The 16,970-nt window shown below is 43.0% G+C and overlaps 2 protein-coding genes and 1 pseudogene across 2 annotated transcripts; all 3 read right to left on the bottom strand.

Moving 5' to 3' along the window:
• Window positions 1-230: 230 nt before the first annotated feature.
• LOC120737990 (putative olfactory receptor 52L2) lies at window positions 231-1,336 on the bottom strand. Its single transcript, XM_040038976.1, has 3 exons — window positions 1,269-1,336; window positions 776-1,128; window positions 231-658 (listed from the first exon to the last, which is right to left on the bottom strand). The coding sequence occupies exons 1-3, from the start codon at window positions 1,334-1,336 to the stop codon at window positions 231-233; spliced, it is 849 nt and encodes a 282-aa protein (XP_039894910.1).
• Window positions 1,337-9,040: 7,704 nt separating this feature from the next.
• Window positions 9,041-10,137, bottom strand: LOC120737758 (olfactory receptor 146-like). Its single transcript, XM_040038622.1, has one exon. It carries the CDS (start codon window positions 9,983-9,985, stop codon window positions 9,041-9,043), a length of 945 nt encoding a protein of 314 aa, XP_039894556.1. The 5' UTR covers window positions 9,986-10,137.
• An 882-nt stretch (window positions 10,138-11,019) lies between these two features.
• On the bottom strand, window positions 11,020-15,024 carry LOC120737981 (annotated as a pseudogene).
• Between the last annotated feature and the right edge of the window lie 1,946 nt (window positions 15,025-16,970).

Raw genomic sequence — 16,970 nt, 5'->3', positions numbered from 1 at the left:
CTTTTATTTTAGCAATCTGGTACTGACAGAAATGTAATGACTTTAATTCATATTAATAGAATTGGAGAAGTAAATTTGTAATAGTGACAGCGGATCGAGTTGGCAAAGATCTCATTTATTAAGCCAGGTTACAATCTCTGCACACTGTCAGTTTAAAAAACATTAATATGTCACTTCAAACTGTTCAAACAACCCTGAAAATTGTCTTTAATATAATGGCAAAACCTTCTTTAACTTAACTTTTGATATATCTCTTTGGATTGCATACCATAAATGATGGGATTGAGGCTTCCAGGGATGATGTGATACAGGACAGCAACAATTTTTCTGCTCCCTGAGTACTCAGGAAAGCGATGCAGAGTGATTATGGACATACCACTGAACAAAAAAATCAGATATACAACCAGGTGAGTGCTGCAGGTCTTCAAGGCTTTATTGTTCAAGGACTTGTTCTTAGTGGTTAGACACACCACAGTAATCTTAGTATAGGTAAGAACCATGCTACCGATAGAACCTGTGAACAAAAGCACAGTGAAAGTGAGGCCATAGACATTGTTAATGAACACATCCTCACAGGACAGGTTAAACAGTGCAGCACTGTCACAATAGGGGCTTTTGATCAGAGTTCTGCATCGGCCCAGTCTCAAGGTCAGACCGAGCAGAATCCCAACCAAAACAAAGGCCACCCCCCAGGCAGAAACTGTCAGCTTCATCAACATCTTATTTGTCATTACTGCAGCATAACGCAGAGGATTATATCTGTCAAAGGCCATTATCATAAGCACTGTGTGAGCTGTGGTACTAAACATATGTGTGGTGAAAGCTTGGACCACACATTCATAATAACTGATGAGGCGCTCAGACGGAGGCCTCAGCATGTCTACAAGCAAACGAGGGATCATGATAGAGTTTCCAAATAAATCATTAATGGACAGATTACAAAAAAGGATATACATGGGCTGGTGAAGACTCTTGTCAACAAAAACCAAAACAGCAATGCCCACATTAGCAACAATTAGAAACAAGTAGGAGAAAAAAAGAAAAAGAAACATAGCATATGTGGCTTCCTGTGGGACATTTAAACCCTCCAGCTGTATTGTGAAGATGTTGTTTGTATTTTGCATGGACCTGAAAGAACAAGACAATTTCAAAGGCATTTCAAAAGCAATCCAGTCACTATCTAAAACATTAAATAAAGCTTTCACGCATGACATTCCCACATCTGTAAACAAGAGCTTATATCACAAAAAAAGACAGAGATCAGATACTTGTTAGTCCTGACAATCCTCAACTCCTGAAGTTGAAGTGTTGGACTGTTGTACATATAGTTCTCCATCTTGTCTGAAGTAAAAGCAGAAGGAGGGAAAAAGATTAACTAAAATTGAAATAAATTAAACATCAAATATTAGCAGTGAGGCAAACTTTTTTCAAAAGTCACACATTGTAAAATATTAATCTAGTATCCACCAGCAAAAGGAGGACAAACACTATGATAAATATTTGTTCAAGGGAGAAAAATAAACTGAAAAGGACCCACAGAATAATGTTTTCTGAATGATCATACAAGATAATTTGTTATCATCTGAAGGCAAGAAGCAAACTGTTAATGATCACCTGAAATCCATCAGTTCATGTGCATCTTGTTTCTCTCCACAGCTTTATCTTGTGCAGTGGTTGGACATGGGTGTCCACTGGGAAACTTTAATCCACCTCAGGATTAATGGTAAATAGTCATCAACACTCTATAAAAAAATTAGGGGGAGAAAGCATATTTCATATACTTTGTATTGAAAAAACAAGATGGTGCCAGTTTGCACAGCAGGCTGTCCTCGTCTCTGTTTCCGATCTTTCTTTTTTGATTGTTGTGTATTATTCGTCCTTCTTTTGGTAATATGCCTCTCTGATGTCAATGCCCATGCTGGAACTTAAGAGATGCTACTTTGCTGCATTTCAATTTCAGATCCTTGAATTGTTTTAATCTTAGGAGACATAGCTAACAACTCTTTGCCATTTGAGAATAACATTAACTTGGATTTCTCTGGATTTAACACCAACTTAAGTTGAGTTAAATGGGACTGAACGACATCAAAGGCAGACTGCAGAAATTGCAGGGTTTGTGCTACTGAAGGGGATGAACAATAAATAATTGTATCATCTGCATAAAGATGGAATGCTGCATTTGACAAATTATCACAAAGGTTGTTTATGTAAAGAGAAAATAGCAATGGTCCTAATATGGAACCCTGCGGAACTCCTTTGGATACTGGGAGAAAAGAGGAAGAAGACCCAGCAGCACGGACACACTGTTTTCTTGCTGACAAGTAATTTGAAAACCAACTTACATCATTTACAGATAGACCAATATTGTTTAGTCTATTTAATAAAATAGGCCTCCACGAGATTTTCTCCCTTTGAACTGCTGTTCGGCAGGAAGCCGCGTGGAGTACTCTACCTGATTAAAGAAACCTGGGAGGAAGGTCCGAGCCCCGCCAAGAATGAGATTCAGTACGTGTTGGACCTGAGAGCGAAACTCCACACTTTGGGGAGGTTGTCACGGGAGAATTTGCTCCAGGCTCAGCAGCGTCAGCAACGCCTGTATGACAGAGGGGCTAGACTCAGGCAATTTTCACCGGGAGAAAAAGTGCTTGTATTACTCTCTTCTTTTAGCTCAAAGTTGCTCGCCAAGTGGCAAGGACCCTTTGTGGTCACACGGCGAGTTGGGGACGTTGACTATGAGGTCGCTCGGTCGGACAGGGGAGGGGCCAAGCAGATTTATCACCTCAAATCAAATCAAATCAAATCACTTTTATTGTCACATCACATGTGCAGGCACACTGGCACAGCACATGCGAGTGAAATTCTTGTGTGCGAGCCCCACAAGCAACAGAGATGTGCAAACACAACAACACAAACGAGCAAAATACAAGAATGGCCGACCTGAAACTAATAAATATATGTACAATATATAATAGTGTATGCATTTCTGGATGTGTATACTAAATATTTTCGTGTGTGTGTGTGTGTGTGTGTGTGTGTGTGTGTGTGTATACACATTTTTACAAATTAAATAGTAAAAAAAAAAAAAAAAACAATAATAATAATAATAATAATAATAATAATAATAATAAAATATATAAAATATACAGAGTTGAATATGTGCAAAACAAGTGGCATTTATATACAGTGTGGAGTGCATAATGTTGAAGTTCCAGTAGTGAAGCTGAGGTGTCTATGACGTGTTCAGCAGTCTGATGGCCTGGTGGAAGAAGCTGTCTCTCAGTCTGCTGGTACGGGACCGGATGCTGCAGAACCTCCTTCCTGATGGAAGCAGTCTGAACAGTTTATGGCTGGGGTGACTGGAGTCCTTGATGATCCTCCCCGCTTTCCTCAGGCACCGCTTCCTGTAGATGTCTTGGAGGGAGGGAAGCTCACCTCCAATTATCCGTTCAGAGCACCGCACTACTCGCTGGAGAGCTTTGCAGTTGTAGGCGGTGCTGTTGCCATACCAGGTGGTGATGCATCCAGTGAGGATGCTCTCAATGGCACAGTGATAGAAGGTCCTGAGGATGCGGGGGCTCATGCCGAATCTTTTCAGTCTCCTGAGAAAGAAGAGGCGCTGCTGCGCCTTCTTCACTGTTTTGTTTGTGTGTACTGACCACGTAAGATCCTCAGCCAGATGTACTCCAAGGAACCGGAAGCTGCTCACTCTCTCCACAGCAGCGCCGTTGATGGTGATGGGGGTGTGTACTTCTCTGCACCTCCGGAAGTCCACTATCAACTCCTTTGTCTTTGCGACGTTGAGGGTGAGATGGTTGTCTTGACACCAGTGGGTCAGGGCGCTGACCTCCTCCCTGTAAGCCGTCTCATCACCGTTGGTGATAAGACCCACCACTGTAGTGTCGTCCGCAAACTTCACGATGATGTTGGAGCTGTTAGTGGCTGTGCAGTCGTAGGTGTAGAGTGAGTACAGGAGAGGGCTCAGTACACACCCCTGTGGAGCACCAGTGTTCAGTGTGATGGGGGATGAGGTGATGCTGCCCAGTCTGACCACCTGGCGTCTGTCAGACAGGAAGCTAAGGATCCAGCTGCAGAGGGAGCTGCTCAGTCCTAGATCCTGCAGTTTCCTGTCCAGCTTCGAGGGAACGATGGTATTGAATGCTGAGCTGTAATCTACAAACAGCATCCTCACATACGTGTCTCTCTCAATCTCCTTAAAGAGTGGAGAGAGGCTGAAACCGCTTCTGTGGTAAGCCTGGTTAAGGAGAGAGATGAGTTGGGGCCGGAGGTACCACATTCCATCATCCCCGCCTCCCTCCCTTGTGATGACCATCTCACACAGACCCAGAGAGCGGACGTTGTCGCGTTACAACAGCGTTTTGCTGATGTGTTCTCCCCCCTGCCCAGCCGAATGTCTCTCATTGAGCATCATTTTGAAATGCAGCCTGGCGTGACAGTGCGTTCACGGCCCTACAGGCTTCCTGAGCATAAACGGCAAATTGTTCAGAGGGAATTGGCTGAAATGCTGAAAATGGGAGTGATAGAAGAGTCGCACAGCGCCTGGTGTAGCCCCATCGTTCTTGTGGTGAAGAAGGATGGGTCTATACGGTTCTGTGTCGACTATCGCAAGGTGAATGAAGTGTCACGCTTTGATGCTTATCCCATGCCCCGGGTCGACGAGCTCCTGGATCGGTTGGGCACGGCCCGTTTTTTTCACGACACTGGATTTAACCAAGGGCTACTGGCAGATTCCCTTGTCTGCTGAGTCCAAGGAGAAAACGGCCTTCTCCACTCCGTACGGTTTGTACCAATTCGTTACGCTTCCGTTCGGCTTGTTTGAAGCCCCTGCCACCTTTCAGCGCCTCATGGACCGGGTGCTGCGTCCGCACGCTGCATATGCTGCTGCCTACCTGGATGACGTGATCATCCACAGCGACATCTTGGCGGAGCATGTGCAGCGGGTGGCCGCGGTCCTGGAGTACCTGAGGAGGGCGGGGCTCACGGCCAACCCGAAGAAGTGTACAGTTGGACGGAGGGAGGTACAGTATCTGGGGTACCACTTGGGGGGCGGGCAGGTGCGTCCACAGGTGGAGAAGACGGCAGGTATCGCATCCTGCCCGCGCCCCAAGACTAAAAAGGAGGTGAGACGGTTTCTGGGGCTGGCAGGTTACTACCACCGTTTCGTGCCGGGGTTTGCGCAGCTGACCAGCCCCTTGACCGATCTCACCCGAAAGAGTGCTCCAGATCTGGTTCAGTGGACGGGGCCGTGCCAGGCGGCATTTGTGCAGGTGAAAAAGGCTCTCTGTGGGGAGCCGCTGCTTCACACTCCTAACTTTTCCCTCCCTTTTGTTCTGCAGACTGACGCCTCGAACAGAGGGCTGGGGGCTGTTTTGTCCCAGCAGGTGAGGGGGGCCGACCGTCCCGTTCTTTACATCAGCCGGAAGCTGGCAGAGCGTGAAAGACGGTACAGCACTGTGGAGAAGGAGTGCTTGGCTATCCGGTGGGCGGTTGACTCCCTTCGCTATTACCTCCTGGGGCACTCATTCACCCTCTGCTCGGACCACGCCCCGCTGCAGTGGCTCCACCGCATGAAGGATGCCAACGCCCGGATCACCCGGTGGTATCTGGCTTTACAGCTCTTTAAGTTCAAGGTGGTCCATAGGCCGGGGGCGCGGCTGCAGGGGAGGAGTGGTGCAGTGAGCTCAACGGGGCGGTGCTGGAGACGCAGGTGAGAACAGCTGATGGCGTTTGGACTGATGATGGTTTCCTTCCCTTTTATAGTGAGACGGAGAGGAGCGGAGGGGAGGCTGGAAATCAGCTGAGACCGGAGCTGTCAGATTGTGGTCGGTCATAACATATGTAAACTATAAATAAACGTGGCATCTGGCGACAAACAAATGTGCGTGTGTGTACGTGTGTGAAGTGCATTTCACAGACATATATATTTCTTTTTTAAAATCCACATACATTTTAAGTCATTACATACATTTCCGACTACACATATGGGGAAAAGCCCTACAAAGAAAGAAAAAAAAGTATTTGCCATCTATTCATCAACAGATTTAAAAAATAAACTACAAGTGTGAACTCTCATCCTTTATGCTGACTTCCTAATTACCTGGGGGCACCTTAAAAACAGCCAGCCCCTCTCAAGAATTGGGATGGTAAATGGCCTGTATTTGTATAGCGCTTTTACTAGTCCCGCCTAGGGACCCCAAAGCACTTTACACACCCAGTCATCCACCCATTCACACACACATTCACACACTGGTGGAGGCAGCTACAGTTGTAGCCACAGCTGCCCTGGGGCAGACTGACAGAAGTGAGGCTGCCATATCGCGCCATCGGCCCTTCAGGCCAACACCAGTAGGCGGTGGGTGAAGTGTCTTGCCCAAGGACACAATGACCGAGACTGTCCGAGCCGGGGCTCGACCGGCAACCTTCCGGTTACAAGGTGAACTCCCAACGCTTGAGCCACAGTCGCCCGGGATAGATCATTTGGCAAATAAATAAGCAAAGGAGACCAAACATTGAGGGACAAATTATCATTTTCTCCTAAGATAGCAGCAACTCTTTCATGAGAAATAACTTTAGACAATTCCCTGTACCACAAATTAACAGTGGGTTTAACGGTTTAATGTTAACCTCCTAGGACCTGGCGTCCAGATATGTGGACATCACATTTTGGGTTGTCTAGACCAAAATACTAAATTTAGCTCCATAAGGGACTGATATCCACTTACGAGAACATTACACTGCCTCTGTTTTATCAAAATTTAAAACAAATTTCTCCATATGTGGCTCTCATTTTTCTTAGAAACAAAAATCGGGTAAAAAATAAACAGTAATTCTTTGTTTTTACATTCATTGGGTTCCAATCAGCCCAAATATCAAAGAGAAATTAAAAATGCATGCCGTGGAAGAGTTCAGGTCTTAGGAGGTTAACCCATTTAAGAATAAGAAAACATTTCCGAGCTAACAGCAATATTTTATCACATAATTTATGCTGTGAGTAAGTTAATGTTAATTCTTTTGAAGGTAAACCAAGAATAAAATATCCAGGGTCCTTTTGGATCCAGTTCTTAAAGATATTACTCAGATCTTGAGATATAGAACTCCAAAATCTTTTAATTAGTTTGCATTGCCAAAAGTAATGGAAAAAGGTACAAGTTTCTTTTTGACATTTGATACAGACACATCAGGTGTAATCTTATGCAGACATTAGGAGTTAGGCGGTGTCGATTTTTTTATTGGGTATCTTGCAAACAGTTGCAAGTAAAAGTAGATCTAGCTATGTTTCCACTCCTCCTCCACATATTGATTATTAAGATCTCTCTCCCATTTATGAATAGCACTCAATGTGCTGCTACTATGAGTATATTGTCATGATCCTGGGTCTTTTGACCCAGCGTTTTGAGTTTTAGTTTATGTTTAAGCCCTTCAGGTTTTCTAAGTTCATTTTTTATCATGCCTAGGTTGTTATAGTTCTTTGTTATTAGATTCCCCTTGTGTCTTCCACCCATGTCAAGTCTCCCTTCCCCTTCATGTGTTTCATGTCTGCGTCTTATGTTTCCTGTTTTATTTTGAAGAGGTCTGGTGTTCCTGTGTTCATCGTGCTTAGTTTTACTCTTCCACTGTGACGTCGTTATGTTCATGTGTGTCAGCTGTGCGCCCATGTGTGGCCGCTTCACCTGATCATCCCTCATGTGTATTTAGTCTCTGTGTTTCATGCAGTCTGTATCGCGTCGTCTGTGTTCCCACCCTCCGTGTTTCCATGCCCAAAGCGCTTAACAATTCCACTAATTTCCACTATTCATTCACTCTCGCATTCACACACTTATTATTATTCTTTCAGTTTAGGTTCAGTTTCTTACATATACAATACTGAACCAAAACGGTGATATGTGCTGATTTTGTGAACTGTTCCTAATTCACTCTTCCAGTCTGATTTGCCAACATATGCACAGTAGTAAGAACAAAATTGGCTAGTGTGCATGTGTCATAAATGTGAGGGATTTTTCATACAAGCTAATTTTTGCAAGAAAATAAACACATTTTTTTCATGGGGTAAGAAGGTTTTCATGCTGATATTAGTGAATTATTCCCAATGAGTCTTTTGTCACTGGATTAATTAAAGCTCTCTCTCTCCTTTGCAGTATTGTTTTAATTCTGCTGTATTTTAAACGGCCTGTTTAAGTTCATATAAACATCTCAATCAGATTTAAGTCCAGAGATTGTCTTTTTTTGGTTTTAAATGAAAGCTATGGTATAAGTAAGAATACTAAAAACTACTTCCATGCAAAGGTATTCTCTTGGCCTTTAAGATTCATTACATCGGTATAACCGGGTGTTATTGCTGGTTTCATACCATTATGTTCTTTCTTAAATACTAATTATGTATTTAGCTCCAATAAAACTGCACAGTCCTTGTGTCTGTGTTTAACAAAGGCTTACCAGCAGATAGCGAATATTTGCTTTTGTCTTTAACGTCATCTAATGTAAATTAAACTTCATGAATGAGACAAAACCACAGATTGGCTTAAGCTTTTATTTTACACAAACATACACACATTTTGAAATGCTGACTAAAGTTTTATAGATTAGTTTCTTACAGCAGCAAAAACATTAACTTCCATCTAATTATGATTAAAATAGCTGTCAGAGATGATCTCCCTTTAGATGTTGAATTTCTATAAAAACAAACAGAAACACATTCTGTTTATGATGCCAAAACCTTCTTGGAAATCAGGAACAAGAAACCAGGAATAAGAAACCATCGCACTAAGACGCACACTCGACATTGAGAGACAGACAGAAAATGACACATGAAACTAGACCAATACAAAGCAGACACAACCAAAGAACAAATCCTAAACACAAATAAACAGAAACATGAAACTCTAATAATAAACATCATAATCATTAACACAACAAGGAAACAATCCCTGATGCAAAATTAAACCAAAACATAATAAACTCAAAATACTGGGTCCAACGGACCCAGAACCGTGACACTATAAAAACAAACAGAAACACATTCTGTTTATGATCCCAAAACCTTCTTAGATACGCAAAACTTCAAAAGGGCTTTTTGTAGGTCTTTGGACTGCACACCATAAATAATGGGGTTCAGACTGCCTGGAAATATACCAAACAGAATAGCAAAGATTTTTCTGTACTCTGTGTACTGAGGGAAGCGATGCAGAGTAACACGTGTCATTCCACTAAGTGTCATAATCAGATAAACAACCAGATGAGTGCTGCAGGTCTTCAACGCTTTACTGTTCAAAGACTTGTTCTTACTGGTCAGACAAACCACTGCAATGCTTGTATAGGAAAGAACCATTGCCCCTATAGAGCCCACATAAACAGCCACAGTGAAAGTGATACCATAGATGTTGTTAATGACCACACTTTCACAGGAAAGTTTAAACAATGAGGCATTGTCACAGTAGGGGTTTGTGATCAAAGTCCTGCATCGACTCAGTCGTATGGTCAGACCTAGAAGAATCCCGACCAAAACAAAGGCCACTCCCCAGGCACAAACTGTCAGCTTGATCATCATTTTGTTGGTCATTATGGAAACATAGTGAAAAGGATTACAAATGGCCACATATCTGTCATAGGCCATAATCATGAGAATAGTGTGACTTGTGGTTCCAACCAAGTGCGCAATGTAGGCCTGAACAACACATTGATAATAACTAATGAGGCGCTCAGATGGAGGTCTCATAAGGTCTATAAGCAAACGGGGCACCACGATAGAGGTTGCAAGAATATCATTCAATGGCAAGTTGCAAAAAAGGAGATACATGGGCTGGTGAAGATTCTTGTTCATGAAAATCAAAATAGTAATGCCCACATTTATAATCATTATAAACAGGTAGGAGAAAAACAAGAAAAGAAAGGCGGGGTAGAGAAAATCCTTTGAAGTGTTTAAGCCCTCTAACTGGAGGATGTAGCTGTTGTAGGTGTAGTTCTCCATCATCCTGAAAGAACGTTATTTTACACTTACAGATCTTATGAGATAGTAAGTCCATATGATCTTATCAGAAACAATAAAAGTTACAGGAGGAACTTTACAGTAGTGAAAACAATGAGGCTGAGTTATAGAAAAGCTGATGTAAAGCTGTTGGTAGACTAATACATCAACGCACAGCTTGTTTGTTACTGTTCTCCGCTGTCTTATAGGCACAGACTCCCAGAGGGTGTCCACATTGCCTCAGATTTTGAATGATGTAATTGCAATGATAATAAGATCAAGGACTTGTTCTTAGTGGTTAGACACACCACAGTAATCTTAGTATAGGTAAGAACCATGCTACCGATAGAACCTGTGAACAAAAGCACAGTGAAAGTGAGGCCATAGACATTGTTAATGAACACATCCTCACAGGACAGGTTAAACAGTGCAGTGTTAGGTTTTGTATTGTTTATTGTCATTTATGCTTAGAAATATCTACTTATATATGCTTAGAGTTTTATAATTAGTTGTAGATTGGTAGAGGTTTGATCCTTAATAGTCTGCAAACTTTGTGTGCATTCCAGAGCACTCTGGGAGCATGGGAGAGGTCGTACCTTGTCTTATTGTTCTATGGTAGGATAAACGTGTCTATATCTGTTTTAGGCTAAGTGCCTTTTGTTTAGATGAACTGCTGGACTTCCAGACCAGCAGAGTTAGGGAAGTCATTTATGGACACACACACACACACACACACACACACACACACACACACACACACACACACACACACACACACACACAACGCACAGGCAAGGTACTCTTTGTTTGTATGTAGACGTCATATGTTAATGAGCCTATGCATATTCATGTAACCTCAATAAAAGAGCAGTGTTACGGGGGAGCGGACGAGAGTCTGACGGAGGTCAAGTGGGTGGAACGACACTTGGCTCCAGGCAGGTCTCCCTTGAGTTGCATGAGTAACACGAAGAACTTTACCTACTTGATGTTCAATGCTTTTGCTGTGTTTTAAATTGTCTCGTTCCAGCGATGGGCCTGTGCTAGACAGACCCAACATGCAGCATTGTCACAATAGGGGCTACAACAGAGTTCTGCATCGGCCCAGTCTCGAGGTCAGACTGAGCAGAATCCCAAGACTTGTTCTTAGTGGTTAGACACACCACAGTAATCTTAGTATAGGTAAGAACCATGCTACCAATAGAACCTGTGAACAAAAGCACAGTGAAAGTGAGGCCATAGACATTGTTAATGAACACATCCTCACAGGACAGGTTAAACAATGCAGCATAAACAGCACAGCTGTTTCAAGATGGCGGAGCGCACAGACGCAGCGGCTCACTGCTCCTCACGTTCGGTGTTTTGTTTTTTACTTTTTCTACATGTAACTGTGTGGATGTATGTGTTTTTTATTATTATACATCGAGTAGAGTCCACCTACAATCGTCAGGACCTTCTGAGTTTGGGATTACGCTGTGCAAGGAGCATTACATCGGACTACCACCATTTTCACGGCATTCCGGAGGACATAATAAGAGCTCCAGGGTCTCCGTGGTTGGTTCTTCCCAGCGGCAAGACAAAGAGGAAACGTAAACAAAGGAGGCAAAAGCGTGGCTGCAGGGCAGGCCCACTAGCTCGGCTAAAGAAACAGCCATTTAAGCCACCGCTTCAGAGTATTTTCCTCTCCAACGTCAGGTCCATAACCAACAAAATCGACGAACTGAGATTACAAATTGCAGTCAACAAGTGTGTACGGGACAGCAGCATAATATTACTCACAGAGACCTGGCTGCAGCCATCAATTCCGGACTTGGCTATTGAGCTAGCAGGCCGCACGGTCCACTGTCACGACAGGAACGGCCACCCCGGTAAGATCAAAGGAGGGGGTTTATGCATCTACACCAGTGACAGCTGGTGCAAAAACACAAAGACTGTAGACAGCCATTGTTCCCCGGATTTGGAATATTTGACTATGAAGTGCAGACCCGTCTACATACCTCGCGAGTTTACTGTTGTCATGGTAACGGCCGTGTATGTACCACCCGATGCTAATGCTAACTCGGCCATGGAGGAGCTGCACAAGACAATAAGCAACCAGCAGAACTCCCATCCAAACGCAGTGCACATTATAGCTGGGGACTTCAACCATGCTGATTTAAGGTCAGTATTCTCCAGATTTGAACAGCATATTAAATGTGCAACGAGGGGGAAAAACACATTGGATAAAGCCTACAGCAACATCCAAAAAGGCTACAGAGCAACCCCTCTACCACATCTAGGTTTGTCAGACCACATGTCCATGCTGCTGATCCCTGCATACACTCCCATTAGGAGAAGAGCCCCCCCAGTCACAAAAACTGTGAAAACCTGGCCAGAAGGTGCATCACACCAGCTGCAGGACTGTTTTGAAAACACGGACTGGAGCGTGTTCGAACATCAGGACCTTGAAGAGCACACAACATCAGTGCTCTCATATATTAACTTCTGTGTCAACAGTGTCACTGTGGACAAACGTCTCCGGGTGTATTCCAACCAGAAACCCTGGATGACTAAAGAGGTCCAGGTCCTGCTGAAGCAACGTGACGCCGCTTTTAGATCCGGTGATGGTATAGAGTACAGTGCAGCCAGATCTGAGTTGAAAAGAGGCATCAGAGAGGCCAAGGCAGCGTACAAGAGAAGGATCGAAGACCACTTCAGCACCAACAACTCACGACAGGTATGGCAGGGAGTTCAGCACTTAACCAACTACAAACCTTGCAATACCACGTTGACTGAGGGTAACGCGGAGCTTGCGGAGGAGCTGAACCACTTCTTCGCACGCTTTGAGGTGAAGGGACCAGAGGCAGCAGCAGCAAAAACATCGGACAGCAGCAGCAGCCCAAGCCTCATAGTGCAGGAATATGAGGTGAGGCACACACTGAGGGCAGTGAACCCCAGGAAGGCCGCCGGACCAGATGGGGTAACCGCAAAGGTCCTAAAAGAGTGTGCAGACCAGCTGGCTGGGGTCTTCACCAAGATCTTCAACACTTCACTGTCCCAATCCTGCATCTCGCCGTGCCTAAAGTCAGCCACAATTGTTCCACTGCCAAAGCGTACTAACATTAGCAGCCTCAACGACTACCAGCCAGTTGCTCTAACACCTGTTATAATGAAGTGCTTCGAGAAACTGGCCCGACGTCACATCATGTCCTGCCTGCCATCCACACTCGACCCGCTCCAGTTCGCATACAGAGCTAACAGATCAACTGAAGATGCCATTGCTACAACGCTCCACACCACCATCTCTCACCTGGAAGTGCAGGGCCGTTACGCCAGGCTGCTCTTTGTTGACTTTAGCTCTGCTTTCAATACGATACTCCCGGACAGACTAATAGTTAAACTGCTGGAAATTGGACTTCCTTCCACCACCTGCCGCCGGATCAGAGACTTCCTCTCAGACCGTGTACAGAGAGTTAGAGTGGGGCCTCATCTTTCCTCAGCCCTCAGCCTCAACACCGGCTCTCCACAAGGCTGTGCACTGAGTCCCCTACTGTACACTCTGTACACATATGACTGTGTTAGTTCCCACCCAGACAACACAGTCATCAAGTTTGCAGATGATACCACCGTGGTGGGGCTCATCTCAGGGGGAGATGAGACTGCGTACAGAGCTGAAGTTCAGAGGCTGTCAGATTGGTGTGCAGATAACAACCTGGACCTCAATACCACCAAAACAAAAGAACTGGTAGTTGACTTCAGAAGGAGGAAGTCCGAGCTGCAGCCTGTCAGCATCAACGGGGAGTGTGTGGAAAGGGTCTCCAGTTTCAAGTTTCTGGGTGTGCACATAGACACAGACCTCCAATGGAGCTCTAACACCTCTGCGGTCTTAAAGAAGGCCCAACAGCGTCTCCGCTTTCTGAGAATCCTCAGAAAAATGGATCTGAAGAAGGAGCTGCTGACTGTCTTCTACCGCTGCTCCATTGAAAGTGTGCTGACATATTGCATCGGTGTGTGGTTCTCCAGCTGCACCACAGCACACAGAAAGGCACTCCAGAGGGTCATCAATATGGCCCAAAAAATCATTGGACATCCTCTTCCCTCCCTGAAGGACCTGTACAGCACTCGCTGTCTCAAGAGGGCACGCAGCATCCTACGGGACGGCACACACCCAGGACACCGGCTGTTTAAGCTGCTGCCGTCTGGCAGGAGGTTCAGGCTGCTGAGGTCCCGAACAAATAGACTCAAGGACAGCTTTTACAACAGGGCAATAGCCCTGATCAATGTAAATAGCTGACCTGACTGGCTACCTCCCTGGACTTTTTTAGGGGGGAGGTAACAATGTTTAAAACAATAACAATAATAATATTTATATTTATAACAAGGTGCAATAATAATTAATGTGCAATAATAACAGTGTGCAATACACATACACTTATTTTTTATACTAAGTTAATATACTGTGTTGTGTTGTTTGTTGCGTTGTGATGTGTCATATCGTGTCGTGTTGTGTTATATGTAGTGCCGACGTAGGACAGTTTTCCAATTTCATTGTACTACTGTACTATGTATGACTGTGCAATGACAATAAAGAGTTATCTTATCATCGTCACAATAGGGGCTTTTGATCAGAGTTCTGCATCAGCCCAGTCTCAAGGTCAGACCGAGCAGAATCCCAACCAAAACAAAGGCCACCCCCCAGGCAGAAACTGTCAGCTTCATCAACATCTTATTTGTCATTACTGCAGCATAACACAGAGGATTACAGATGGCTACATATCTGTCAAAGGCCATTATCATAAGCACTGTGTGAGCTGTGGTACTAAACATATGTGTGGTGAAAGCTTGGACCACACATTCATAATAACTGATGAGACGCTCAGACGGAGGCCTCAACATGTCTACAAGCAAACGAGGGATCATGATAGAGTTTCCAAATAAATCATTAATGGACAGATTACAAAAAAGGATATACATGGGCTGGTGAAGACTCTTGTCAACAAAAACCAAAACAGCAATGCCCACATTTGCAACAATTAGAAACAAGTAGGAGAAAAAAGAAAAAGAAACATAGCATATGTGGCTTCCTGTGGGACATTTAAACCCTCCAGCTGTATTGTGAAGATGTTGTTTGTATTTTGCATGGACCTGAAAGAACAAGACAATTTCAAAGGCATTTCAAAAGCAATCCAGTCACTATCTAAAATCACATTTTGGGTTGTCTAGACCAAAATACTAAATTTAGCTCCATAAGGGACTGATATCCACTTACGAGAACATTACACTGCCTCTGTTTTATCAAAATTTAAAACGAATTTCTTCATATGTGGCTCTCATTTATCTTAGAAACAAAAATCGGGTAAAAAAAACAAAAACAGTAATTCTTTGTTTTTACATTCATTGGGTTCCAATCAGCCCAAATATCAAAGAGAAATTAAAAATGCATGCCGTGGAAGAGTTCAGGTCTTAGGAGGTTAACCCATTTAAGAATAAGAAAACATTTCCAAGCTAACAGCAATATTTTATCACATAATTTATGCTGTGAGTAAGTTAATGTTAATTCTTTTGAAGGTAAACCAAGAATAACATATCCAGGGTCCTTTTGGATCCAGTTCTTAAAGATATTACTCAGATCTTGAGATATAGAACTCCAAAATCTTTTAATTAGTTTGCATTGCCAAAAGTAATGGAAAAAGGTACAAGTTTCTTTTTGACATTTGATACAGACACATCAGGTGTAATCTTATGCAGACATTAGGGGTTAGGCGGTGTCGAATTTTGTATTGGGTATCTTGCAAACAGTTGCAAGTAAAAGTAGATCTAGCTATGTTTCCACTCCTCCTCCACATATTGATTATTAAGATCTCTCTCCCATTTATGAATAGCACTCAATGTGCTGCTACTATGAGTATATAGTAAAGAATAAAAGGCAGAAATAAAATGAGTTCTGTCTTTTTGTTTAATAAGAAAAGTCTCCAAATCTTCATATAGAGCTGTTTCTGCAGATTGTGAAATTTCAGAATCAACAAAATTACAAACATGGAGAAAGCCCAAAAAAATTGTCTCTAGGAATATTAAAATTTGAATCCAGTTGCTGAAAGTTCACCAGTGTGTTGTTTAAATACAAATCACCCTTAGCCTGTTGTTATGCCACATATCAAACAGACTGCGAGACATTCCTAGAACAAAGTCTTTGTTTCTCAATAAAGGAGTCAAAAAAATCTCTGCCCAACCCTTTGTGCATTTCCCTCCAAAACCTTATTGTATTATAAATAACTGGGTTATTGTTAATCTCTGTTTGTAATTTCTTTTTGTCACAGACAACTAGGCCGCAAAGTGAAGAAGGTGAAGCAGACCAAGAGTCAAAAAAAAGACTGAACTTTATACACTTTGTGTTCTGAACATGCACGAAAGGTCTGACAGATGGCAGGGTCATTGTATTTTAGCATAAAAATCATACTCTTTAAAAACATTTTCCTTTTAGTTAACATGAGAGAATGAGTAACTATTGATGTACTTTATGCAGTAACTTTATGAATTTAAAGAAAACAATCTTAATGGGGTTTTTTTTTTACCTCACAAATGAAATGCATTTGGAAATCAACAACTCAAATTTTATTGTACAAGAATCTCACTTAAGATTATCACAATGACATGCCTAATGCCAAATTGCCTTATTATAATGGATTGGATTTATATACTGCTTTTCAAGGCACCCAAAGCGCTTTACAATTCCACTAATTTCCACTATTCATTCACTCTCGCATTCACACACTTATTATTATTCTTTCAGTTTAGGTTCAGTTTCTTACATATACAATACTGAACCAAAACGGTGATATGTGCTGATTTTGTGAACTGTTCCTAATTCACTCTTCCAGTCTGATTTGCCAACATATGCACAGTAGTAAGAACAAAATTGGCTAGTGTGCATGTGTCATAAATGTGAGGGATTTTTCATACAAGCTAATTTTTGCAAGAAAATAAACACATTTTTTTCATGGGGTAAGAAGGTTTT

This window comes from Simochromis diagramma, unplaced genomic scaffold, assembly GCF_900408965.1.
Source record: "Simochromis diagramma unplaced genomic scaffold, fSimDia1.1 OVJJ01000323.1, whole genome shotgun sequence".
Classification (NCBI taxonomy): Eukaryota; Metazoa; Chordata; class Actinopteri; order Cichliformes; family Cichlidae; genus Simochromis; species Simochromis diagramma.
This window is presented reverse-complemented; position numbering and strand designations above follow the sequence as displayed.